Here is a 25,872-nt window from a genome sequence, read left to right as displayed (position 1 = left end):
TCCATCCACTCAAGACCTCTTCAAGCTATTGCTGCTTTTTGGGTGGAATCATGAGTTTACTGCCACCTTTGATGCACTTGATGACCCAGTGTTGCTGTAGACACTTTTAGAAGTCCAATTCACTGATGATGAGCTATGAAATTTGTCTCTTTGCAAAATAAAATAACGCTGTTCTGGTGACTTTCTACATTGGCTGTATGTGAGGATTCACATGCATGACATTCCTCTGCCAGCCTTTGAATTTTGTTTATGACCAATTTAGAGTGTAGAAGGTGTTACTAATGGTGTTCGTACTCTTTCTAAGAAAGCCAGAAAACTGTCTGAGAAATAATGGCTCTAGTAAAAGGTTTCTGTATGTTGCATCAAACATTTTAATTAAAGATAACCCAATGATCACATACCAATGTGTCTCTGGATGTATTCAAACAAACCAGTCAAAGAAGCCAACAATTGGTCATCATCCTATTAGAAACGTGGTCTCTAGTTGGCAGAGGTATACACTCTTGTCCAAGTAGGGACCACAATCCTAGTCAGGGCAAGTCACACACAATCCAAATTATCCTGTGCACACCATCTGGTAGCTTGGCACTGAGCAGTCAGGTTTAATTTAGAAGGCAATGTGTAAAGTATTTGTGCAGTAAATCATACCGTAACACAGTGACACCACCACACAAATACACCACACAGGTTTAGAAAAATAGATAATCATTATCTGAATAAAGTAAGGTAAAAACGACAAAGATTCAATAAGTACAAGTTGAAATATCACTTTTGCAAGATTTAAAAGAGTCTTAATCCTTAGAAATAAACAGTTGTCTCTTTGTTACACACCGTACCTGATATGTTTAAAAAATAACGGTGCACAGAGACCAAGGGAGGAGATAAATGGAAAAATAAGTTGTGCGCTGGATTTTCTGATACGCCACTGACAATGCATCGTTTCTTTCCACGCTGCAAAGGGCTTCTGTCATTTTTTGGTGTGCAATTTTGGTTCCTCACTGTGATGCGGGGATATTTTGACGCCCAAGGACGATGAGGGGAAAATCCTTGACATACTGGAATATGGCACGGGCGCTGCGTTGAACTGGTTGGCGATGCGTCAAATTTTCTGTTACAAGGTAGGCGCTGCATCGAATTTCCACTCAGGAAGTCAGACTGCGTTGTTCAGTACGGCTGTGCAGCGATTTCTCAGTCGCATTGCAGGCTTTGCGCCAATTTCGGCAGGCGATGCATCGATTTTCAATGCTCAAGGAGTTTCCTGAAGATATTAAGTCGTTTTGGCCCTGAGACGTCAGAAAACAGGAGGCAAGCTCAATCCAAGCCCTTGGAGAGCACTTTTGCGGAAGGCAGAGTCCTTCTCAGCAAAGTCAGAGGTCAGTAGGGCCGCAGGGTAAAAGCAGGGCAGCAGTCCTTTTCAGTAAAGCAGTCCAGAAGAGTCATTTGGGCAGCCAGGCAGCATCTCTTGACAGGATGCAGATGTAGGTCCAGAAGCGTCTGAGATGATGGGGTGAGAGACCGAGTTTATATACCCAAAAATGCCTTTGATAGCATAGCATAGCTCCCTGCCCCATGTGTTACCTAGGGCCTACTTTAGGGGTGACTTATACGTAGAAAAATGGTGGGGGGTTAAGACTTGGCAAGTACTTTTAAATGCCAAGTCGAATTGGCAGTGGAACTGCACACACAGGCCTTGCAATGACAGGCCTGAGACATGGTTAAGGGGTTACTTATGTGGATGGCACAATCAGTGCTGCAGGCCCACCAGTCACATTTAATTTACTGCAGGCCAACTAGTAGCATTTAATTTACAGGCCCTGGGCACATGTAGTGCTCTTTACTAGGGACTTATAAGAAAATCAAATCTGCCAATTGGGGATAAACCAATGTTACCATGTTGAAGGGAGAGAGCATATGCACGTTAGCACTGGTTAGCAGTGGTAAACTGCACAGAGTCCTTAAACCAGCAAAACAGTGTCAGAAAATTGGAGGGAGGCAGGCAGAAAGTAGAGGGATGACCACCCTAAGGCTGTCAGGTCTAACACATCCTATATTTCAACAGTTTATCTTCAACTAAAGCCTTTAAGAAAGCCAATCTCTCACTGCTCCGATGGCTAATTAATATGGTGGTCTAACAAGGCGTGCAGCGAGGCCCACACACATTACGGGCAGGCAAACACATGTAACACAAGCCTGTCTTTTATTATACAGCATCACATGCATAATTACATCACATGGATAATTAAGGTGATCTTGCCTGGTGCACCTGACAAAGGGCACAAATGCCTGATAAATAAAAATCAATTCCAAACACTTCCAAATCACCCCCTATAGTGGTGAAATCAGACTGTTTAAAAAGGGCAGTTGAATCATCACAGCCAACCATTGTGGCATTATGTTGTGTGTCCTATACTTTTAGGTAAAAAATAAGATGGACATCCACAAAGCAAATTAAGTTACATATGGACAAGCCAAACTCAAAAGGAACTTACTTGTGTCAGTGATTATATTAATTCATATAACATAATATGTAATCTAACTAAAAATGACTTACAACTTCGGTAACTACATGGTTAACATTTAATTACAGATATATGATACATAGCAAATCCCATACTAATCTACATAGCATGATCAACCCATTGACTAACCACTCTGAGACATGGTAATTTCACAAAGAGAATAAAGAATGCAAGAATGCAAATTATTCTCTTGTGCTGCTGTAGAAAATTAATGGCACTTTTATATTACCCACCACATTACTCTGCACCTTCATATTGGTTCCCTTTCTACGTAACACTGACAAGATTTTGATACTGTAATTTTGTAAACTAGCATGTGGAAATAGCAATATTTAATTTTCTAATATTCACAATTTATTTATTTTGGTGTTACATGTGCTAATACAGTGACAACTTTCTTTATTTTTTCACTCGAAGAATCATTAGGCGGGAGTTTTTTTGTTTGTTTTTGTTTTGTCGATAAATATTTTCTCATCCTTGTAAAACTCATGCCATTGACAGCTGCAGCAAAACATGTCAGTGGACCTTCAAAATGATGAAATAATTTTGCAATTGCCAATAAACTATAAAACCAAGAATGTACTTATAACATTAAAGCTAATGGATCCATAAATTTAAACAGAATGCTGCATTTCCAAAACTCAACAAGGTAAGCCAGGTCAAATCGTTTCTCTCTGAGAATGGAGTGTCAAATGCCTGGGCAATAGCATCAGAACAGCAAATTAGAATAAAAAAGAGGCTCATCAATGCTCTGTATCATCATGAGTTTTAGTAGCTTGTGATCACATCTAACATGTTCAAAATTTCTTATTAGGCAATTCCTGCTACACTTCTGGTGTAGCTGAAATGTTAATGCTACATTTGACGTCACAGTGACCATCTATATGTGACCATTTTTGCATTTTAATGTTTGAAGTTCCAACAAGTTAACTGATGCACTGAAACCCCTATATTAAAGTACATTCACTATAGAATAGTGCTATAAAGTGATGTAGTATAGCCCTAAAAGTATAATCATTTGTTTTGATTCTGTGTATTTCCCCATGATATTGATTAATAGTTCTCGCTAAAACAATAATTTTCTAGAAGGCAATGTTTTAAATATTACATGTTAATGTCGAAAATCTAGTAGCCCATTGTACTTACTGAGATATGTTAGCAAAGTTATTTCTTTTTAAATTCACTGTAATATTAATGACAAAGCGTGTTCAAGATGAATTCAGAATTTTGAATGTTATATGTGCACTGCTTGATATAAATGAATGTGCCATTTTAATACGCTTTAGTTAGCTTATGTGAGGCCTGCAAGATCTTGTTTCATAAAATGTGGGAAAACTGTTTAGGCCTTCTTGCTAACGTCATATTTATTTTAGACTTCATTCCCATGGAATGTTAGATTGGAAATAGATGTTCTATTGCTTTAAGCATAGAGAGCCTGAGTAAGTAACCGTGGATCCGGTACATCGAGGAACAGTGGAAATGGAAGATATACAATTGTTTCAAATTGTACAGGAGTGGAAGATAGATTCCTTTTCCATGCTGGTAATGGGATTCTTTCCTGATGTTTCAAATAAGTGTCATATGATGTATTATTGGACAGTTAAACCTTCCAAATCGAGTGGGGTGAGGGATGGATAAATCATCGTGGACTTTGGACTTTAATATCCCATTTCCTAGTTGGATTACCAGCTGTTCCATCCCTGATTCCCTTTTACTTGAGAGGCACATACGTCTTAGTCCTTTCCTCACATGTTTCCTAATTCTTAGATAAGAGGTCTTACATTTTACTTTTGACCCATGAGAAGACTATTGACTGAGCTTCTGATATGGTGACACCTTACCTTTTTACTTAACAACACTTCTTAGTTTTATCCTGCCCCAGATGTTGTTTTTCCCAATTCTTTTTGTCCTTTTCCTTTTTGTCCCCAGGTCTTGTAGTCCAGCACTGGGAGAAATTGGACTTTGTACCTTTAAGGGATCCCCACTTGTTTAGAGACTAAATTGGATAATTGAGACTTACTGCAAATGCTTAGAAGAACTGGTCAACGTTTATTCTCAGAACATTAGGTTCTGATGCATATGTTTTGTATTACCTTGATTGAATTCTTAGGCCTGATTTAGATATTGGTGGAGGGGTTATTTTGTCACAATAGTGACAAATATCCTTTCAATTGAAATCGAAATCCCATAAGCCATAATGGGATTTAGATATCGGTGGACGGGATATCCGTCACCGTTGTGACAGAGTACCCCTCTACCAATACCTAAATCAGGTCCTTAGTCTGTTGGATGTTAGTGAAGCTTTGGTTGTTCCCCAGACTGGGACATCGGATAATAATTCTGTAACTTTATAGGTTTGTCTTGAGAATTGTTTATATTAACCTGAGTCTAAACTTGTAACAAACCCCTTTAACTTTATTCCAGACTTGGATTTTCCTTTTATGGCCACATTGGTCATACTGTAAATTTAAATGTTGATTGTATTATTGCCTATGTCTCCACCCCTTCTGCTAAGGTGGAAAGATCCTCTGACCTCGTTTAGAGCACAGCTGAGATGCTTCATCAGTTCTTTTTCATATGAAATGACCCATTTCAGAATATGTTAAATATACAGCTTTAGATTGACATCTAAAGTTTCATAACAAAAGCATGTAATTCAAATTAGCAGGATTCAAGGATAATTCCATACATTTATGCAGTTGATTCTGTGAACAAATCCTTGTTGCAAGAAAATTCATCACTTAAGATTCAGAAATCTTCAGAAACCATTACAGTTTCGGAGGCATATGTTTTGCAGTGCCTTTTCCATGGTGCCATTACATGCCTCATCTGTGACAGGTGAGCTATATCATACGATCAGCTGTCGAACCAGCATGGACTGGGGTTTTGGATGACTAGACAGCGTCTAAAGCCTACTACAGCTAGAGGGAAACAAGAAAACAAATGTGTTCGTACCATTTTATTAATCGTGATTCCTGGGTACACTGGATCAAACTTTAATAGTCCTCTGTTTATATGATCTGGTAGACTGAATCTCTTTCGTCAACTGAATGTCACAAATGTAGGCGTTTTAATTCAGCCTCTAATGTGTCAGATTGGTCTGATCATAGCTAGAATTGTACTATTTGTAGTTTGACAAAGAAATCGAAGTTTTCGTTTTGCAGCTTGACATTAAAAAGTGTATCTTTCAAGAGACAGAGATGAATGTTGGACAAGGAGAAAATGTAAGTAATGCTGGTCAAAAGTAAGCTCAAGAGGGTCATTTAAGCAATCCTGAACACCGCCCCCCATTTTACATTATAAAATGTAGTGCTCTGTCGGGAGCGGTGTAACAGGTTGCACTCTTTCAACTTAGGAGTCTCATTGTACAGTTGTGAGCAGTATTCAGTAACATATTGTAATTCCCAAGCCAGCTTATTGGTTAACCTTTGTACCTGGCCATTGTTCAGACTTAAAATGAGGCATAATGTCGTACATCAGAGCATCTATGACAATGGAAATATGTATCTTAAAATGAAAGCTGGAAAGCCTATTAGTCCGAAGGCAACAGAAGAAAAACCTTCATATTTAGAGTTCCGCAAGAGAAATCTAGGGTTTTTACCAAAGTGGCTAAATCCACCATATGATGAGACAGTTGGCAAAGAATACTCAACACTGAACAACTCCTCTGTCGAGGTCAGGATACATTTTCAGTGCCCATATGTCTATTCTCCCTAACATGCTGTGGGTTTTTTCCAGCATTTGAAGAACAGAACATGTACCTTTGCCAGAAAGTCCTCCTCATTTTCTACGGTAGTCTTTCCTGAAAGTAACTTAACCAGGCGTGGTGGTGGATCTGTCAGTAGTTGACCCACAACCATGAGTGGCGGACAGGCTACAAGCAAGGATGATACGTTGCAGGAAATGTGCTAGTAAACCTGTCAGTTTCAAAGCGGAGTCATCATTACCTGCTATTGATCAGGGACTATGGTTCATGTTTCACATTGGTCAGGCTGCACCAAAACATGATACGCACGCCTGTATAAAATGCCCATGCTTTATTTTCAAAGTAATTTGGGCTAATTTGACACCGTTACTTGCAAATCATATGTCTAGACACCTTTGTAGACTCCCTCAATTAACGTTGAACTGCAGCACGAAAAAAAATAATAGCTATGTGATGAAATGTGATCTTATATCCGATGTTCAACAAGCCAGATTTTGCATCAAAAGGCCCCATCGGTGCTTCTTACCTGCGAACATCCTGGCGCACTGCACACAAAAGGCCTCTCCTGCTCCAAATTCATTGCAGAGTCCTCATAAATCTAAATGTGTGGAAAAAAAAGAAATTGCGAGAGTTTACTTGGAGTTACAAGAACTGCAGACTTCAATATTCTGTCTCTCAAATTTATGGCCCAAGAAAACACTATAAATGTGCACGTAGGAGACTGATATGCTCTGCAAGACGTATGCATATGTGTAGGCTCCCTGCAGTCTAAGATTCTATTGTTCTTTCTTAAGAACACATTTATTAAAGGGCTACAAAAGTCATCAGGCTGTCACTGCAGCGACCCTTCCTTAGAAAAACACTCATCTGCCCTGTTATTATTATTAGATAAGATTGTCAAAGATGGTGGGCTGGTGTTTTTTTTGCCTATCATTTTTCATCTTCAAAATAACTTCTGAAAGTTTGTGAATCCCTGGAGCTTAGGGCTTTACATATAAAGCTATTTTGCGGTCTCAGAGGCTCCAGTTCACAAAATCAGAGCCTATGCCATTACAACAATAGTGTTTGGGTATGCACAAACCTAAATTATATTCAGTAATTCGTTACATAGTGAATCTCAAATTAGAAGGGGTGTGTGTAGGACATCCCTTCCAATTTGTGATCGTTTAAGGTATGTATCACAATTGCACGCAATTGATGTGTTACCAAGACCTCATAGGAGGTGGTAACTCATTTGCAAACGTGAAGTGGTACCCAAGATACCTCTCCCGTTTGTGAATGTTGAAAAAAAACATCTTGGGTGTAGACTGTGATCTATCGGAGCACCCATTAACCCTAAAGAATCGTGTGAATGTTTTTGTCTTTTTAAATGTGTCGCATTTTTCTTAAAGGAAAATGGGCTGATTTTTATACAAAAAAATGATTGCTTTGTTTAGAAGAAATCACAGGAACAGTTGTCTGATGACCCATTAACATTTTGACCCATCAACATTCATGAGTCAGGTCAAATTGTAACTCGCTGCTGTTGGAAATTGGGTTACCGGTTTAGGAGGGTGAAATCCTACTTAAGCAGCCATAACCCCAAATTAACCTGTGTTCATCCCGCTGGTAGCTTGGTGCAAAGCAGTCAGGCTTAATTTAGAGGCAATATGTAAAGTATTATATGCACCACTTCAAACAGTAATAAAGTGAAGATATCACACAAGAAAAATCCCACAACACTGTATGAAAATACAGTGACATTTTATAAATAATTTGACATCAAAATGACAGAAATTCAGTCAGTAGAACAGGAGATATGCAGTTTTAAAGATTTCAGTGAATACAGCACCAAAAAGCAGGCTAGTTGTGGGCGCCAAGATGCATTACGTTGGATCAAGTTTGCAGAGTTGTGGAGTCGGTGTGTGGTCCTGCATTGAAGATGCACAGTGCAGAGAAGCCTATTTTGTCCCTGTGTCTTGACAACAGGAGGTCAGCTGTCTGACCCTTGGAGATCCCGGAGTACTGGAACACAGTGCTAGGCTAGTTTCAGCAGGGCAGCTCACAGCAGACGAGTCCTGGTGGAGCAACGGTAGGCCTTGGGTAGCAGAGCAGTCCTTGGGAGCAAAGCAGGTCAGCAGGGTAGACTTCACAGCTGAGCAGTCCTTCTTGCTGGTAGAGTTCACAGGTCCAGAAGTGATTTGAATAGTTGGGGTCTGGGGTCCAATATTTACACCTGGTGCCCACTTCGAAGAAGGGAAAGCTTCTAGAGGTGTCAGGCACACCCTTCCTTCCTGTCTGGCCCCACTTGTCTGACGTTTCAAAAGACTAGTGACTAACCCTTTTTGACAACCCAGGCAGAACCTTTGTGATATGCAAGGGTGGTAGGTGACAGCTCTTCCCTATCATTAATTTAGAGTGGCCAATCCTGCCAACTCCTATCTTTCCTTTGTCTCACTATTTGGGACCCATAAACAATGACCCATTGGCAACTATACCAGGAGGCATGCAGCAGACGCCAAATGGTTGGAACAGAAAAATGCCAACTTTCTGAAAGTGGCATTTTCAGAACTGTAACAAAGAATCTGACTTGACAATTGAAGAGGACTTTTAATTAGAATTCTATATACACCAAACTGAGCGTGTCTACCTGTTCCTAATTGAAAGTTATCACTTATTGAATACAATAAGGTAACCCAACATTATCCTATGGGAGAGGTAGGCCTTGCAGTATTGAAAAACAAATGTAAAAGTTTTTCATTACAAAGAAATGTAAAACTGAATAGTGCATGTCCAACATTTTAAATACTTTGCACCCTGCCCTCTGAGCTGTGCAGGGCCTACTTTATGTGTGACTTATATATATTAAAAAGGAAGGTCTGGACCTGGCAAATGGTTTATTTTGTCAGTTTGAAATGGCAGTTTACAACTGCATACACAGGCTGCGATGGCATGCCTGAGACATGTTTTGAAGACCCACTTAAGTGGGTGGTGTAATCATTGTGACAGGCCCACAAGTACCATTTCATTCACAGGCCCTGGGCACACGTAGTTCCACTTTGATACACCCTTATAGGTAAAATAAATATGCCAATTGAGTATAAGCCAATTCTAACAGGTTTAGAGAAAAAGACAGGTTGGAAGTGGTAAAGTGTGCAGAGCCGTAAAGGCAAACCAAAACGGGTTCAGAAAACAGGAGGGTGAAGGCAACATGTTTGCGAATGACCCTGCAGAAAGGGCCAAGAGCAACAGGTGTGATTCAGTGTTTTGAAAACAGACCTATTACTGTATGGGTTAGTTGGCAAAATACCAATGCACTTGCTAAAAGTTGGTGAGCAAATTGCAACCACTTTTACTGAATACATCCTTAGTCTATTTTGTCTATGCAAGCTAACAAGTGATAGATTTCATATGAAACTATTACGTTTTATTGAGAATGGCATACCCTAGTAAACCAATAACAAATGGAACAAAATAAGCTGCCACTCATTCACCTCCATGCTGACAACCACCTCCATCTGTCCTGAAATGTACACTTGCATTACCTTTAAGACTCGGTAGGAAGGGGCATGGTGGTAGCCAGCTGCCAATGCTACTGTCAAGAAGGAGTCAGTGGCATAACAAAACTTGAGGGGGCCCCCTTGAAAGTACATGGAGGGCTAGAACCCACCACCTAACACCTATCAGACCCAGTTAGTGCAATGTTCTGTGGGGGCAACCTGGAGCTTGGGGACTAATGTTATATACCAGTGGTCAGCTGTGTGACCAGAGCCGAAGGTCTATTCTTGCAGTACTTACAAGTGCCACACCACACAAGCATAGCATATTTTTAACACTAGGCCTGTGTATAATTCACAGGATTATCTCCTTCCCGAAATATGAAAATTAGGTGAAACTATGGAAAGATGCATAAAACGTTTAGATTCGGTATCTGTCTCTCATAACTTTTCCATGTGAAGGCATACTTTGCATGGGAAAGTGACTATCAATTAAATATTTCTGCTCAAATCAGTCTCCTATTGGCCAAAAGCAAAACTTTGTCATATTTTATGTAACCTGACATGTTGTAATGTCACAGAATGAAAATTATGCTCACACCTACTTAACACGAAGTCAGTGTTTCATGAACATGGTGGAGGGGTTCCTACTTTGTCAACAAAGTCACCAACCGCACTTAGAATGGCCAAATGTTGGCATAGAAAATCTCTGAAAATTTCAATAATTAAAAAAATCAAGTTAACAAATGATGATATGTTACAGAGTTTTAGCACAGTACAGTGTTCACTGTTTCCAATAGCTTCTCAGAGCTGTTGAAGTTAAAGCCTGGTGATGGGTTAGCCACCAAAAGCAAAAGTACAGTTCGACAAAGCACGTCCATATTGCCCACCTGCCATTGTGATGCCCAGGACTTCACATTTTCTTCAACATGTTGAACTTACAAGAATACTAAACTGCATATGGACCTCTCTATGTCCTAAGGAATATCTAGAAGGGTATAGAGGTTATAAACTGGTCACAGTGGGAGTAACTAGGGGGCCGTGATGCACTGGGACCACAACTGTGCAGGGGCCTGCTTTTGGCACATCGCCTTTCAATCTCTTGGTGGGAGCTGGCGTAAGTAACGTTTTTGCACCCCACCAAGTTTTTCAAGGGCGGCATCATTTTTCATTACACCACTGCTGTTCATTATTTGTCATTACGCCACTGCTAGTCACCTTGTTGCTTTCCACTGCCATGGGCTTACACAGAATTTGGTGCTGCCAGAGTTTGCTGCCCCTCCAAATTCCGTGCCACCATCTGCACTTTGTGTGAGGTGAATAAGGATACGCAACCGGAAGCAAATTACTTTGCTTCTAAATGGGTAAACAGAGATATTTAGTACTCTGATGTAGCTGGTGCCTAGCTGGCGGCTGGACTGGCACCAAACAATTTTCTTGCCTTTTACAGTTGCATCACTTATTTCATTCAGATAGGGTAATGGACAGTACAATGTGCATCAGAACGAAGCCCACTGATAATAAATTGTATGTTACTTTTATGCTCCTGTTTTCAATATTCCTACCCCGACAGGTACATTTAAACTGCCATGCTCCTAAAATATGTGTGGAATTATTTGGAACAACAATGGAAACTGTTTCTTCAAGATGATGTTGAAGACATTTGCAGCAGTGAACTTGCTGCTTTTACACATAGTCACAGAATATTCTTATTTAACTGATGCTCTTATAGATGAACGTCAGCACAATTTTCCTCTTGTCTGTTATTGTAATTACACTTTTCCCATCCCCTCGGTGATGAAAATGGAGACATATGACATAATTAACAATGTTCTGTTGGTAATTTACTCTGCATTCTCACTCCTGTGTCTGGAGTAAGTTTCAACATTTTTCAGAATTCACTAAAGTTTGAGTATTCGCAGAAGTATGCCTGAAACTCTTGTGTGAATTTCGTTTTTCGCATTAGCAAATATACATGTATATATTCACTAATGCCAAAATCCCTGACCCAGTGAAAATGCATTTCTTAACTATTTATTTTCCTTCCTTAGACAGGCAAAACAGTTTTTCCTGTGAAACTTCATAGCGCTTACCACCCTGGATGGGGAATCAACCAAAACAGGTAACCACACTGCTATTAATATTGCGGGGCTCACTCGGCTCAACAATAATACTTATTTCAGGGCACCTGGAATGAAAAGGAGCTCTGTTTACAAAAGAGGCACTTGGAAAACACTCCTTTAAGGCTCACATTAAACCCATGATTTGTCTCCTCCTCACTTACTTTATTGCCACGAAAGAAGATAATGGTATTATTAAGCTTTCTTCGCATACATATTTATTTAATTATTTAAAGAAGATTACAAAGTAATCAACGCTGCAGAGCTGCTTCCAAGTGCTGATCAGTGGGAGGAAAGTGGGAGATTCAAGAGAGAAAGGTAGAAGGAGAAACGCAAACCCCAGCCGCAGGAAGGCAGAGATGCAAGCATGATCGCGTTCGATTTGCAGTACAAGCGGAGCATTCCAGAACCATAGAGGGATGAAACAAGGAGAAGATGTTAACAAAGAGCAAGAGAGGTGAAGAAACTGGGCAAGAAGGTCCTACAGCAGTGAACGAGGCTCCATGAAGGTCTTCGAGTGCGTTCTCATGGAAGGTTTGTCAGTAAAGGTTGATTTCCAGTTCTTTTCTACATTTGCAATAGTCTTACTGATGCCTGTGTCTAGAGGACAGCTTTGTCCATAATCAATATCCAGAAATGATCAGCATTTTCCTGCCAAGTACTTTTTTGTTGAATGGTGCAATGGTAATCCTGTTGTTCAGTGAAGATCTTAGGGAGCATGAGGGCTTGTAGCTTGAGAACAGTTTTGACTAGTATTTAGAGCCTTGGACCAGCATGCTCTATAGGAAGTGTGCAACAATTTGAAGGTTATCCCCTGTTTGATGGGAAGCTAATGATGGTAGCCAAGGGTTAAGCTACTATGCTCTGTAGACCTGTGACTAGTCTTGCTGCTCAGTTCTAGACTAGTTGGAGTTACAGTGGGTGTTTTTTGTGAGGGACGGTAATACATATTATTATAATGGTCAAGCCAACACAATACCAGTTCAAAGGTGAGTTTGGGTGTGTTACAGAAGCTTAATAATGATGGCCCTTTGCAGAGCACACTGAGGTGGGAATGTGTAGTCCTTGTTACTGTTCACTTGAGGAGAAAAATACATTTTGTGATAAAGCCCTTACCCAAGGTTATTGCTTTATGTGAACTAAAGAGGGACCTTCTCCCAGTAAGTCTAGCCATTCAAAAGGCAGGTGACTTTGGCTGAGGTTGCCAAAGAGGAGAAATGTAGTTGTAGATCTGTTAAGGCATACGTTACTTTATTGCACCCACTCTTAAATAGAAAGGGGGTATGAGGTGATGTCTATACTTTTGAGCTTGTTCTCCTTGAGACTGACCATGATCTGCTTTCTGCTACCATAATTCTGGAACACAATCTCAAATTTCTCAATGATATCTGCCAAAGGACAGACATAAGCACTGAATAGCCATGGTGATAGAGAAGACTTTTAGGGGGCAAGATATCCACTGTGAAATATTCCAGTTTGATTTGATGTGTACAAATGGGAGAAAATGATTTAATCCAGCCCAATACTTTGTTGTTTATTCCCATGTAAATCTTGAGTCTGTGAATAAGAATATTTTAGTCTACAGTGTTGTAGTAGAAGTTGTGGGGTGACTATTTTCTCTGGAAAGGGAGATTAGAGATGGGCTGGTAGCTTGTAACTCGTTTGTATCAGCATTTGACTTTTTCATCAGAGGAGTCACAGTCACTTTATTTAATCTTTCAGGAACTATGCTATATTTTAAGGAGGCATTCACTGCATTGGTCAGCGCTGAGACTAGTGTGTTTCTGTGATTTTTGATAAAGCTAGTTGGGCATGGCTTAACTCATCCTGATAACGCTTTGAGGAATTTGATCATGTTGATCAGCATTTCCTCTGATATTGGGGAAAGGTACTGGAACATTGTAGTATCTATTACTTGGTCATTCATGCTATCCAGGTGTTGGAGTGGTTTGTTGGCAATCTATTCTTTAATTAGCACCACTTTGTTGATTAGGAAATGTGATATTTTGTCAGCAAGTTCCTGGACCATTTACGACTGACATCTGGTCATTACCCATTTGAAGACTCACAAGTCTCTTAAAGAGTGTGCTTGAGCTGGGGCTTTAAATCTAAAATTGGGATATCTCAGAACACAGTTCAAATACAGACATTAATCAATGACTAATTTTTCACATTAAAACTGAAGCAAATAACCAGAAAGATGGAATGCACGTCTTCTGTAAAGTGGTTTAGGATTATTGAATCTTTCAAGGGTATAATCATAAGTCATTATACAATACTTACTTTATTGATGTTTCTCTTTTCTCTCATACTTGAGGTATTTGGAAATATATACTATTAACCTCATTGTGTATTCAGGCATGTTGTAATATTGTTAATAGCATGACCATTGTTTTTTTAGCTATTTTTAGGCCTGGCTTGGCAATCCAGCTGTCTGTAAGAACTATTAATGGAAGTTCTTCATAAAATACACGGGCGGTCTTTGGCTCTATCCAGAGGACTACTGGTCTCTCGCATCATGCTATTGGCTGCTTGGTGTACCATCTAGCTGCGGCCTAAGAAGGGTTTACATTGCGATGCACCAGGGAATATTTTTGATCTGAAAAACCCTCTTAATCATCTTTGAAATCTTTACCTCATAGATACATTGTTTACAGAAAAGAATCATTTTTTGTTTTGATCTTGCACTGCATCGGACCTTAGACAGCGCTTAAAACACAAGCCAGTCTTACTGGCTTTGCCGGTGATTTGATTAAATCTGGTGCAATACTGTCACAGATATTGCCTGCCTTGCTTAGTCTGGGTCTGAGAGAAAGTAGTAAGTATCCCTGTTATGCACACAGTTTGTGGCATTTCTACAAGATCTTGCTATATTTGTCTATAATGTTCCACTTATCTAATAAATAGGAGATTGCCATTATACCCATTGGCAGTTGCTTCAGAACCCTGGATCTCAGAATTGTGAAGCTCCTTCCCATGTGTCCATTATTATCCAGATACTCATGGCAAGGGAATAATAATTATCACATATTTCTCGAAAGCGTCTGCACGTACCATCACACAAGAATGTCAGACAACAATTGATGAAAAAATGTTGAGCTCCGCTGAGCAAATCCATATCCAGTTTCATTTCACATGTCATGTATTATTTCGAACGTTAAAGGGACTCACCTTAGCAAGCCAAGCAACCTCGGCATCGAGCAAACAGTAAAAGTTCAGTGTAACTTCACGTTATTAGCGGTGTTGACGTTTTGGAACGCTTGCAAGGGGACTTTTAATGCATTCAGAAAAGATGTGAATGTAATATTTAGCAACGAAGCCAACACACAACAAACAGAAATCTAATTGACTGACAGAAATTCCAAAACCTGTTTTGTAACTTTGGATGACTGACTTCATGTTTGTGTGAGAAATGTTTTTACTACAGATGTCTTTAGCATTAAGGGCCTCATTCCGACCCTGGTGGTACAAGACCGTCAGGGCCGGGGGCAACGGAAGCACCGCCAACAGGCTGGCGGTGCTTCATTGCCCATTCTGACCGCGGCGTTAAAGCCGCGGTCAGAAAAGGGAATCCGGCGTTTTCCCGCCAGATTTCCCCTGCTTGGGCAGAACCTCCATGGCGGCGCTGCAAGCAGCGCCTCCATGGAGATTCCGACCCCCTTCCCGCCATCCTGTTCCTGGCGGTTTTTACCGCCAGGAACAGGATGGCAGGAACGGGTGTCGTGGGGCCCCTCGGGGCCCCTGCACTGCCCATGCCTCCGGCATGGGCAGTGCAGGGGCCCCCTAACAGGGCACCAGGGAGATTTTCACTGTCTGCATTGCAGACAGTGAAAATCGCGACGGGTGCAACTGCACCCGTCGCACCCCTGCAACACCGCCGGCTCCATTCGGAGCCGGCCTCTGTGTTGCAGGGCCTTTCCCGCTGGGCCGGCGGGCGCTCCCTTGGCGGGCGCCCGCCGGCCCAGCGGGAAAGTCAGAATGGCCTACGCGGTCTTCTGACCGCGGAGTGGCCATTTGGCGGTTCCTGCCAGGCGGGCGGCGTCCGCCGCCCGCCAGGGTCAGAATGACCCTCTTAGTGTCTAGATAGCATCTCTTTCTATGGAAATGGTGTCTCATTTACTTTCGTTACTATTAATTTGTTTTTGTGAGTTTCCTTTGTCAGAATTAGTATTTTACGTTATTTTTCAAAAAAGAAAGAAACAAAGATAGTAACACACGCTGACAAATGTATTAATAACTAAACATATGTTGAAAGTTTGATTTGCGATTCGAGATTTATAAACACTTTTTTTGTTCTCGCCACAAATGTTCTCACCTGTTTATCTCGGTGATATAATGTATGCTCACATCAGACACAGTCCAAAGATGTCCGTGAATCAATTGTGCTTGTCATAGCATTGCCTCCGCCCCGGATATGCAACTTTGTGCATTAATATATTACAAACCACAGAGGGTAACCCAAAGTAAACCCAGGGGACTGGAATAGAAACTTCATTACATAAACTACAATGTCCCCATAGGAGACCACATTTTTTTTTTTTTATAAAGATTTTTATTTTATTTTGAAGAACAAAAAGGAAATACACAACGAACATACATTACAGCAATACCTGTGAAACACCGATTTCAATACCATGGCGCTTTCATCACAATGTAACATCTGCCACCTTTGTCTCAGTCGTCCTGTGGAACCCGGGGACCTGTTAAGTTTTAGGTTTTTAAGGTTTGAAGGATTCTGGGAATTGTGGTCCTGTCTTATAACATTAGACTAGCTGACCGATCCCCCCTGATACCACTCCGAGGGAGGTCAGTATGTTTTCCCCTTTTGTGGCCAGTAATCGGTCGCCCCACACACAGAGCAAGGACTTCAGCTATGGCTGCCCCATGGACCTTGGGTGATTTTTATTCGGGGTGTATGGAGCTTCCTGTCGTCTTAGTTTAATCAGTCAGCCAACAAACCCACCCATCTCCCCCATATTCTATTGTATTTTTCAGGACACCCTCTCGCTTCATACACCAGTCTTTCGCAACCTGCACACCAATCCACTCCTCTTCTCCACTTGTTAAGGGTCGGCGCTTTTACGGCCTTCCATGCCGACATAATGTCCCTTTTTGCCACCAAGCAGGCCACTCCCAGGAATGTGCGGCTCGATCTATTTAGCCCTGTCTCGCCCAGCGCCCCCAGTAAAAGTGGTGTTGGGGATACCTCCACCGTAGACTGCAGTACCTCGGAAACTTCCTTCATAACCGCCCTCCAGTATGACTCTATAACTGGGCAGGCCCAGACCATGTGGAAGAAATCAGTTCCTGACTGAGAGCACCGGGGGCACTCGTCTGTGGTCCGAAGATTCGCCCGGTGGAGCATCTTAGGGGTAAGGTAAGCTGCGTGTAAATAAAGGGACTGTAGCAATTGAAACTGTGTGGATATGGCCAATGTTCGGGGAGCCATTAGTGCCTCTCTCCAATCTAAATCCTCCATGGGACCTACCCATTCCTCCCATTTCCGGCAAAGTTCCTTGAGGGGAGGGGATGTATTAGTGAGGATGGAGCGGTATATTTGGGAGGTTCCCCCTTTATTTAGGTGTCCCATCATAATCATAGCCTCAAGCGGGCTATACTCTGGGATGCTGTCTCCTGGTCATACGTGTACCCTTAGAGCATGTCTGAGCTGTAGATATTTGTGAAACTGGGTGTTGTGTAGAGAGTATGTTTTCTGAAGTTCCTCATATGATCGAATGTGTGAGTTGCCCCAGATGTCGCCGATCGTAGTTATCCCAATATTGTCCCAATTCCGAAAGCCCTCCAGGGTGGAGACTTCCTTTAGCCATTTCCCCTGCCAAAGAGGTGTCTGTAGAGTTAGGCGAGCCCACCACCCCGTGGCTCTCTGTGCAGTGCGCCATCCCATGAGGACCAGCTTGGTCACCTCTGGGGTGGATTTCGGAATCGCTCCCCCATACAGGGCGTTGAAAACCCCGTTGTAACCCATCTCATGAAGTTCCAGTCTGTATGCGGGATCGGTCCAACACCCCGTTAGCCAGTCGTTAATCACCAGTGGGCGCATAGCTAGGTAGTAAAAATCAATGTTGGACATCCCCAGTCCCCCTTCATAGACGTTTCTTTGACACGTGACTAGAGCTAGTTTGGGGCGTGAGCCGTGCCACAGAAATTGGCGTGCCATAGCCTCGACCTCGTTGAATCATTTCCGAGGGATTAGGTGCGGGAAGTTTTGCAGTTGGTATAGGAATCTGGGGAGTACCATCATTTTGTATAGAGCTATTCTCCCCAACGTGTTGAGTGGTAGATTCCGCCAGCGTTGGAGGTCTTTCCTGGAGTTTTTAAGGAGCGGTGTGATATTCAGTTCCCAAGCTAGCTCTGGGAGCAGAGCTATGTGGACGCCCAGATATTTAAAACTATTGCGGCGGATTGGGATGTTATCCTGCCAGTTAACACAGTCTCTCGAGGGGTGTAGTGGGATCAGTAGGGATTTGCTAGCGTTCAGGGTAAGCCCCGAGGCTTGTGAGAAGAGCTCTAGGAGTTCCAGGACCCACGGGCCGCTCATTGTCAGGTTGGAGAGGTAAAGGAGGAGGTCGTCAGCATACAATGCCACTCTGTCCTCTGGTCCCGTAGGCCATGCCCAGCCTGATATCAGTGGGTCTTCTCTCAGTAGTTTTGCCAGGGGCTCAACTGCCAGGGCGAAGAGTAACGGTGATAGGGGGCAACCCTGGCGGGTCCCGCGACGGACAGGGAATGGATCGGATGTCACTCCGTTCACCTGAATACGAGCTGTCGGGTCGGAGTAAAGTAGCTTTACTAGGTTTCGGAATTTAGGTCCAAAACCGTTTTTCTTTAAAACGTGTTCTAAGTACGTCCAGTCCACAGTGTCAAAGGCTTTTTCAAAATCTATTAGTAGGAGCGCAAGGGGGGACCTGGACAAGGTGTCACGTCGAGCTAGGGCATTGTGCAACCTTCTAATGCAATGTCTGGTGCTGCGTGAGGGCATGAAGCCGCACTGGTCTGGGTGTATCAGCGAGGGGAGCACTTCCCTTAGTCTAGTGGCCAGTAATGTTGAGAGCACTTTAATCTCCGCGTTTAGCAGGGAGATGGGTCTGTAGGCTGAGCGGTCGGGCGCCGGTGGGCTAGTCTTTGGAATCACCACTATTGTGGCTTGGTCTATTTCTGCAGGGAAGCGTCCTTTTTCTGTTGCTTCGTTAAACATGTTGAGCAGATGAGGACCTAAGATGTCCCCGCATTTGTTGTAGAGCTCGGCTGGGAAGCCGTCTGGCCCAGGAGTCTTGCCCGATGCTACCCTGGACATGGCCGTTGTTATTTCGGCCAGGGTTATGGGTTCCTCCAGGACCTCCTTGACTGCCTGTGGGATTTTAGGGAGGGTTATGTCATCTAGTAGGGGAGATTCCCTTTCAATTTGCGGGCGGGGCGCTCAGCGTATAGTTGGGCGTAGTATGAGGCAAAGCTCATAGCAATTTCCCAAGGGGTCTTCGCGATTGAGCCTGCCTCGTCCACGACCTCTGGGATAACTCTATCGGCTAGCGGCCGGGAGGCCAGCCAATGCAGGAGTTTGCCATTTTTATCGCCCCATCCATACACGCAAGCCGCCGATGCCCTCCATGTGTGTTTCGCGGCCCCAAACACCAGTTGTCTTATTTCCTCTCTAAGCACTGTTAAACGCCTCAAGGCAGATGCTGATGCCACGGTAGTCCTTGACTGCTCCAGGGCTAGGGCTTTGGCTTCGAGGGTTGTCACTTGTAAGTCTCGTGCCCGTTCGCGAGTGCACACACGGTACTTGGCATAGCCTCTGAGTGTGGCTTTACAAGCCGCCCAAACTATGCCCGGGGATTGTACGGATCCCAGATTTTGCGCAAAGTACTGAGTGATGTGGTCTCTTATTTCGAGAGTGAATTCGTTATTCTGTAGGTACCATGCATTCATGCGCCACATGGGACGCTGATTTGGGGCTATGTCTCCTATTCGGATTTGGACTGGAGAATGATCCGAGACTCCCCGAGATAATATCTCAGCGCCAGTGACTCTAGGGACGTCCAGGGCGGGCATGAGCACAAGATCAATTCTTGCCTGAGAATGGTGAGCCGCTGAAGTGTGTGTGCACTGTCGTGTTTTGGGGTGCCATGTCCTCCATACGTCACACAGGGCTAGACTCGTTGTCCAACCATTTAATTTGGCTGCTCTCCCTACTCGGGTGGATGAAATAGGTCCGGATACGTCTATCTTAGGATCCAGGACCGAATTAAAGTCCCCCCCAATAAGTGTGAGCCCCTGTGGGAGGCCTATAATTGTCCGGCGGAGAGTTGATAGGAAGGTGTCAAAGCCAGCTGGGGGAGCGTACACACATATGAAATTTATCGGTGACCCATGTAGTATACCGGTTACTGTTACAAATCTACCCTGTGGGTCTGACTGTGTGGCTGTAATCACTATGGGCAATGAGCGATGGAATAAGATGGCCACCCCTCTGGAGCCTCTCGAGAAACCTGCATGGAAAGCTTTGTCAAACCCTCCCCGTGCTAGGATAGGGCATTTGGTTCCCAATAGGTGGGTTTCCTGCAAGAGGACCACTGAGGGGGCATACCTGCGCAGGGTGCTGAACACTGCAGATCTTTTGATTTTATCTAGGATGCCATTAACGTTCCATGAGAGAATCTGTGTCAGTGCGGGGACCGTGTGTGCCATAAGTGCGTTGCAGGAATTTGGGGACCTGACCAGGGGGCCAGAAATAGGCACCTTGAGTAGAAGGGATCTATGCGGTGGGTGTATGTATTGCTATAATGACTTATCACAACCATTTCACTAAGCCCTAACATGAGCTTTAAACTCCCCAACTCCCCCCCACCCCATACTTCTACCTTTGAAGCATCTGTCGCCCTAATGCCCAACGGGGCCAACACAGCCGTGCAGACTGCCATCGAGTGGAGTGGTGGACCCCTCCTGTATGTCGGATCAATTGCAGTTGATTAATGAAAAGCCCCCTGTCCGTAATAAAGTTGTCGGGGTGCTTGGCATAGTACCGCCGCGGGCGTGCAGCGCACCAACCACATGGACGCCATCTAGTTCTGTTAGTGCTGTCCATTGCAGAAGAAGCTCAGCACACGAAGATTAGGGTCAACCAAGTTCGGGAGATTGGCTCAAACGGTCCATTCATTGCTCTTCCCTCGAGGTCTGGTCTCCAGGTTGAACCGCTGGCTCCTCCCCCGGTGTGGGGGCCAGGATCGGATCGCTATCCTCAACTGTTTGGGCATTGGAGTTCTTCAGCCTCCCTCTTCTGGATCTAGTGCGCTTTCGACCTCTTCGCTCGATGGCTTGCGTGCTCGGGCGTGCCATCCGGAGGCTTCCAGATGAATCAATTGGACCCCTTTGGTTTCCGATGCCTTCTTCCGTCAGCCAGTCCCATGCCTCTTCAGGTGACTCGAAGAAGTGTGCTTTGCCGGCAAGGATTACTTTCAGGCGAGCTGGGAAGTGGAGCATATAGGAGAGCTGCATCGCTTTCAGTTTTTGTTTCACCTGTTCATATGATCGGCGTTTGGTTTGGACTTCTCGAGTGTAGTCCAGGAAGACCAACATTTTCTGGTTGTCCCAGAGGAGGTCAGGGGAGCGCCTGGCTTCCCTAAGGATCGCATCACGGTCTTTAAAGTTAAGAAAGCGCGCTATCATGGGCCTCCGGGGGCCGCCTGGGGGGGGTCGCGGGGCCAGGGCTCTATGCGCTCTTTCAATCGCGAACCAAGGTGAAAGAGTGTTCTCTGGCATCCAGGATTTAATCCAATTTTCTAGAAACTCAGTAGCTTTGCCATCTTCTGCTCCCTCCGGGACCCCCACGAAGCGTAGGTTGTTGCGTCTGGAGCGGTTCTCTGCGTCTTCCGCTCTGCGGTGGAGTTCGCCGGTCCTAGTCTGCAGCTGAGCCACCTTGGTTCTAAGGTCGGCCAAGTCATCCTCTGTCTGTGAGACACGGTTCTCCACCTCCGTAATGCGGCCAACCGCGTTTCTAAGATCTTGTCTTACGAGGCCCATCTCCTCCCTCACCTCACCAATCTTGGTTTCCACTGCCCGCTGCGATGTTTGTATTGCGAGAAGGATAGCACTGACCCCGTCTGCAGTCTGTTCATTGAGTGGAGCGTCACCTCCGGTTCTGGGGACCGTTGGCGTGGTAAATTGGTCGATCCTCTGCTGGGATGGCTGCACCTGCCTGGTGGCTCTATCTTTACCCATGTTGTCCGAGGGGCCAAGGAAGCGCAGGTGTGGTCTGGTGGGAGCGGTGCGTATCCACGATACGGGTCGTGTGTCTCTTGTCTGGGTGGATCCGACTCGGGGTGGCCACCTCGGGGAGGGGGTTCCAGCCAGGCGCCGCGCAGAGGATGGCCACCAGGTCTTTCATTGGATCCGCAGGCGGGGGTGGGATCACCTGTCCCCCTGGGTAAGTCCCAGGATTGAAGCTTTCCAATTGTTATCGTGGCGCACTCATGGTGAGTTCATGGTGCCTGGTGTCCCCGCAGGCGCGGGACAGCGGCGACCCAGGGCCACTCCCGGGTCAGCGCCCGCCTTTCTTGCCAGTTCGGTATCTCCCCGGGCGCAGGCTCCAGGACCCTCAGGGCCCCTGTCTCCAGTCGCTCCTCCGCTCCCGTTCCCGTGCCTTCGGCGCCTCACATTTTGGGGGGGGGGAGCCAGCGGATGATCTTCTGGGGCGGGGGAGGGGACCCTCGATTCGTTGCCAATGTCCAGTAGTCCCCAGGTTCCGGGTTACAGGCCCATCCGACTCCCTTTTATTGGTGCGCGGTAATGTCTCTCGGGGCCCAGAGGGTGCGGAATTCCTGCTCGTGCCCCTCTATGTTTCCTACCTGGGGTCGTGCTGCCCAAGTCAGTGCATCGGTGTTCGAGTTCCCGGGAACCGGCCCGCCGATCCACGGGGCCGGCCCACCCCGGAGTCACCCATTCTCAGCGCCGCCGTTCGCATATGTGGTCTCCCGCTTGGCCCTTCCTCGGGCGTGTTGGGTGGTGTGTCGCCCCCGGGCGCCGCTCCGGCAGCCCCGGTCGGTTCCCGCCGGCCGGGGCCGGCACGCCGCTCGCCCGGCTATCTCGGCCGGAGGGCGGTTCCCGCTTCGGTGCGGCCCGGTCCCTCGGTCGGCGCCGCTCACCAACGGCGGCAGGCACTCCCGCGCCCCGGATTTTTGAGGTCCCGGGGGTCAGGGGGCCACCAAGACACCCCTCGACTTCCGATTGGGACAAACAGGATCGATTATGGCAGTGGGTTTGGGCGGATGACGGAGGGGTCCGGAGCACTCTTAGAGTGCGACCGCCATCTTGACGCCCGTGGCCAGGAGACCACATTTTTAACAAACAGATTGTCTTACAGTAACAAACAGAATGGGTATAGATACAATTAAAGAACTTATTTTATTATTATATATATACACAATAAAAACACAATCATAACAAATCAAAAAGAGTCCCAACCGCAACACCCTAAAATAGAAGGCACGAAAACGATCAAAGATCAAGTGCTCGTGTTCAGAATAGGAAACCAGAGATACCAAATCTCATAACCATCTAATATACCAAATACTAAAACATTTACATATACATATGCATTAAAGCATGCTTTGAAATGAGCCACATTAGAAGTGGCTTCTATTAACAAAAGGGCAAAGTGGGAAAACTAAGGGCCTCATATCGAAGCCAGCGGGTGGCCTGCCCGCCCGCTCGGTTGGCACACCATCGCCTCTGGCGGTTACCTTAATGCATCCACCCGCACAGCAGATGAACTTTTGGCAAAGTTGAATGCCGAGCAGACTGCCATGCTGTTGCCACGCAGTGTTCTTCGGAAACAAACCCCCTGCACATCATAGACTTTTTGGGGGGTTTTCTACCTGGGAACACCTTGCTTTGCAGGGCAGATGCCCAGATCTAAATAGGGGGGGGCCTCCACTGCTCCACTGCTATCTCCTGGCTTCTGATGGCAGAGGCAGCTGAGACTCCACGGTTGAAACCCAGCACTTTCCCCAACTAGTTGAGGCTGGGGAACCACAAGATTGTTGAGGACATTAAACTGTTAAATAATGGGTGCACGCTTGTCCTGCCAACCTGTAGATGACCCCTATAGGCCTTATTTAGAGATGAGAGGAAATGGACAGTCACCAGTTTTATGGAAGAAATTATATATCTGTAAGAAAATTCATCAGCTTAATTTCCTTTACAATAGGGATAGTAAAGTAGAAGAGTTCAGCCATTGTATTCTCTGGATTAAGCATTTGAAAAAAAAAAAAAGCAGGATTTTCCATTACCACCCAACTCTAAATCAGGTCCTAATATGTCGACTTATTGAATCAGCGTGTCTGCCACTGCTCATGAACACCGGCACAAAAAGTAATCAATATTGTAACTTCACAGTGAAAATAGCATTTATCTTGGTAAAACACATGCAAACATAGACACTTAAACCGTACATGAGAGAGGTGGATTGCAGAAATTCACCCAATATTTTTATTCTATTTTCATAGCACACTCTGTAAACTTAAATGCTTCCACGCTTTGACTCTGAAGAAGTAAAAAAAAAAGTAAAAAAAGGTGATAGATGAAGTGGCTGATGTAGCAACAAGGGGCATATTTAGGGAAAAGTGGTGCATCATTCATGATGTGTCACTTTTCTAGTGCCCATTGTATCACCCCTAACAACACCATGTGTGTGCTGTATTTACAGTATGGCACACCAAGGCGGTCGTGTCCACATTAGCGACATAATTTATGGTGCTAATGTGGCGCTTTGCTGAATTAGTGCCATAAATTATGGCACAAATGCAGCGAAGCACAGGGATGCCCATTGTTTTCAATGGGAGCATCAACTTACTGCCTGCCTTAGGCAGGGATTAATAATGATGCTAAAAAAGGTGCAGTGAAATCTAGTAAATTTCACTGCACCATTACTCTGGGCCTCCCTAAGTGGGAATGCACCCCTTGCATACAGTATGCCTAGCGCAGGCATAATTTGGAGCAAGGGTTTACAAAGTGGCGCAAAGCTTGCATTGTGCCACTTTATAAATATGGCACATGGTAAATGCCCCCTTAACACCACATTTGCGTAAAACAGATTACACAAATGTGGTACAAGGTGGCTCTTGGGGCATCATAAATATGCCCCAGTGTATCTTAAATTCATCACACAGATTGTGAGAGTGATCATACAACACTGTGGTGACACCGTAGCAAGGGAGCCAGAAGTTGAGCAGCAGCCAAGGCTATAAAGTAATGGGATGAAAAGGGAGTGCCATTAGGGCAAGTGTGAAGCACACCAGACTATAGCAGTTGCAATTCGGAGGGGAATGTGTATGCCCTAGCTACAGACAGGAGGGTGTCAAGTTGGGGAGTCTGCACCACTTTGCCCTTGCTTGCAAATGGGATGGAGGTTTTTGGATGTAGTGCACTTAAGGCAATTACATGTCAGACAGGGATGCTTACATTGGATTCTGGGTAAACTTGGGCATCTTGAAAGACTGTGGTTTGTCTTTAGGGTAGTGGCATGATGGGCAGCTCCATTTTGCATCTCTGGATGACTGTGGATTTGGTATTTCAGGGAGCTTCTGCTGAACACATTTCTTTAATCAGTAAGGAACTGACGTAAGCAACCATAACCATGGGGGGTTTCCCACTCAGGCTCTCATTAAGAGTGTTGCGGTCTTAGGACCGCCACACTCGCGGTGGCGGTCCGACATCCACATTAAGACTGTGACGAAAGCGCCACAGTCAGACCATGGACACCACCACTTTTAGGCCAGCCGATGGCCTGGTGGTGCCGGCGGTCTTAATCCTCCAGGGCAGCACTGCAAGAAGTGCTGAGCTTGGGATTACGAGTCCCGTGTCCGCCAGCTTTTGTATGGCAGTTCCACCGCAATGCAAAGGCTGGTGGAGACGGGTTGCCGAGGGCCCCAGGGTGCCCCTGCACTGCCCCTGCACTTGGCATGGCAATGCAGGGGCCCCCATGGACAGCCCTGTTGCGCTTTTCACTGCCTGATTTACATGCCTGAGTGTCTGAA

At 44.8% G+C, this 25,872-nt stretch overlaps 1 protein-coding gene across 1 annotated transcript in view; it reads right to left on the bottom strand.

Annotated features, from left to right (window-relative positions):
* Positions 1-25,872, bottom strand: part of CREB5 (cAMP responsive element binding protein 5) — a 973,618-nt gene that overhangs the window by 715,668 nt on the left and 232,078 nt on the right. The window contains exon 2 of the mRNA XM_069211454.1: positions 6,752-6,823. Coding sequence (XP_069067555.1) covers positions 6,752-6,805 — 54 coding nt within the window. The 5' untranslated portion in view covers positions 6,806-6,823. The remainder of the gene's footprint in view (positions 1-6,751; positions 6,824-25,872) is intronic.

Source organism: Pleurodeles waltl, chromosome 10 (assembly GCF_031143425.1).
Source record: "Pleurodeles waltl isolate 20211129_DDA chromosome 10, aPleWal1.hap1.20221129, whole genome shotgun sequence".
Classification (NCBI taxonomy): Eukaryota; Metazoa; Chordata; class Amphibia; order Caudata; family Salamandridae; genus Pleurodeles; species Pleurodeles waltl.
Note: the sequence above shows the minus strand (reverse complement) of the source record. Positions and strands in the feature narration are given on the sequence as shown.